Below are 499 nucleotides of genomic sequence, written 5' to 3'. Positions count from 1 at the left end.
AAAAAAAAACTCTCGGAGGTCAAGGATCAAAATGAGAGACGCCTTCTCAGTTCTCACTCAAGTGACAGGTTCCCTAGCCGAATGCTGCGTTGCTGACGACTGATTTGGTTTCCTAGTGGTACTTGTGATGATCTTAAATGCCCTGGTTTCCCACCAGAGAAAGGTGAATCGACCTTTGGTTGAAACCAGTTCTTCAAAGAAACACCATTGATTCTTAATCTTGAATCCTTTCTATGATATGGTATCCCTAACCTTCTCAACAATGCACCAATTTCTCGTCCCACCCTGTCAAAAAAAGGAATGATCTTAGATACTATGACTTAATACATTATCACGATAAACATCATCACTGCATAATAAAAAATAAAAATAAAAGATGATACTCTTAAATCTTAATTAACCTTCCTGTAAGGTCGATTGTCTTCTCGCCTTCAGGAGTCGTAAAATCCTTCTCTTCCATTGAAATGATCAAATTAATGTGAGGTATCTTCGCACCTAA

The 499-nt window shown here is 38.1% G+C and overlaps 1 protein-coding gene across 1 annotated transcript; it reads right to left on the bottom strand.

Annotated features, from left to right (window-relative positions):
* Nucleotides 1-6: 6 nt before the first annotated feature.
* On the bottom strand, nt 7-490 carry LOC104774900 (pentatricopeptide repeat-containing protein MRL1, chloroplastic-like). Its single transcript, XM_010499287.1, has 2 exons — nt 402-490; nt 7-285 (listed from the first exon to the last, which is right to left on the bottom strand). Exons 1-2 carry the CDS (start codon nt 458-460, stop codon nt 54-56), a joined length of 291 nt encoding a protein of 96 aa, XP_010497589.1. The 5' UTR covers nt 461-490; the 3' UTR covers nt 7-53.
* Nucleotides 491-499: the final 9 nt, after the last annotated feature.

This window comes from Camelina sativa, unplaced genomic scaffold (assembly GCF_000633955.1).
Source record: "Camelina sativa cultivar DH55 unplaced genomic scaffold, Cs unpScaffold06573, whole genome shotgun sequence".
In the NCBI taxonomy this organism is placed as follows: Eukaryota; Viridiplantae; Streptophyta; class Magnoliopsida; order Brassicales; family Brassicaceae; genus Camelina; species Camelina sativa.
The sequence above is the reverse complement of the archived record's forward strand: the minus strand, read 5'-3'. Positions and strand labels throughout refer to the sequence as shown.

Excerpts from the sequence above, each read along its gene's own strand:
- LOC104774900 (XM_010499287.1), bottom strand. The coding sequence starts at position 460 with ATGGAAGAGAAGGATTTTACGACTCCTGAAGGCGAGAAGACAATCGAC. Across the intron at positions 286-401 it reads ACAATCGACCTTACAGGAAG|GGTGGGACGAGAAATTGGTG; the intron begins GTTAATTAAGAT and ends TTTTTTTGACAG.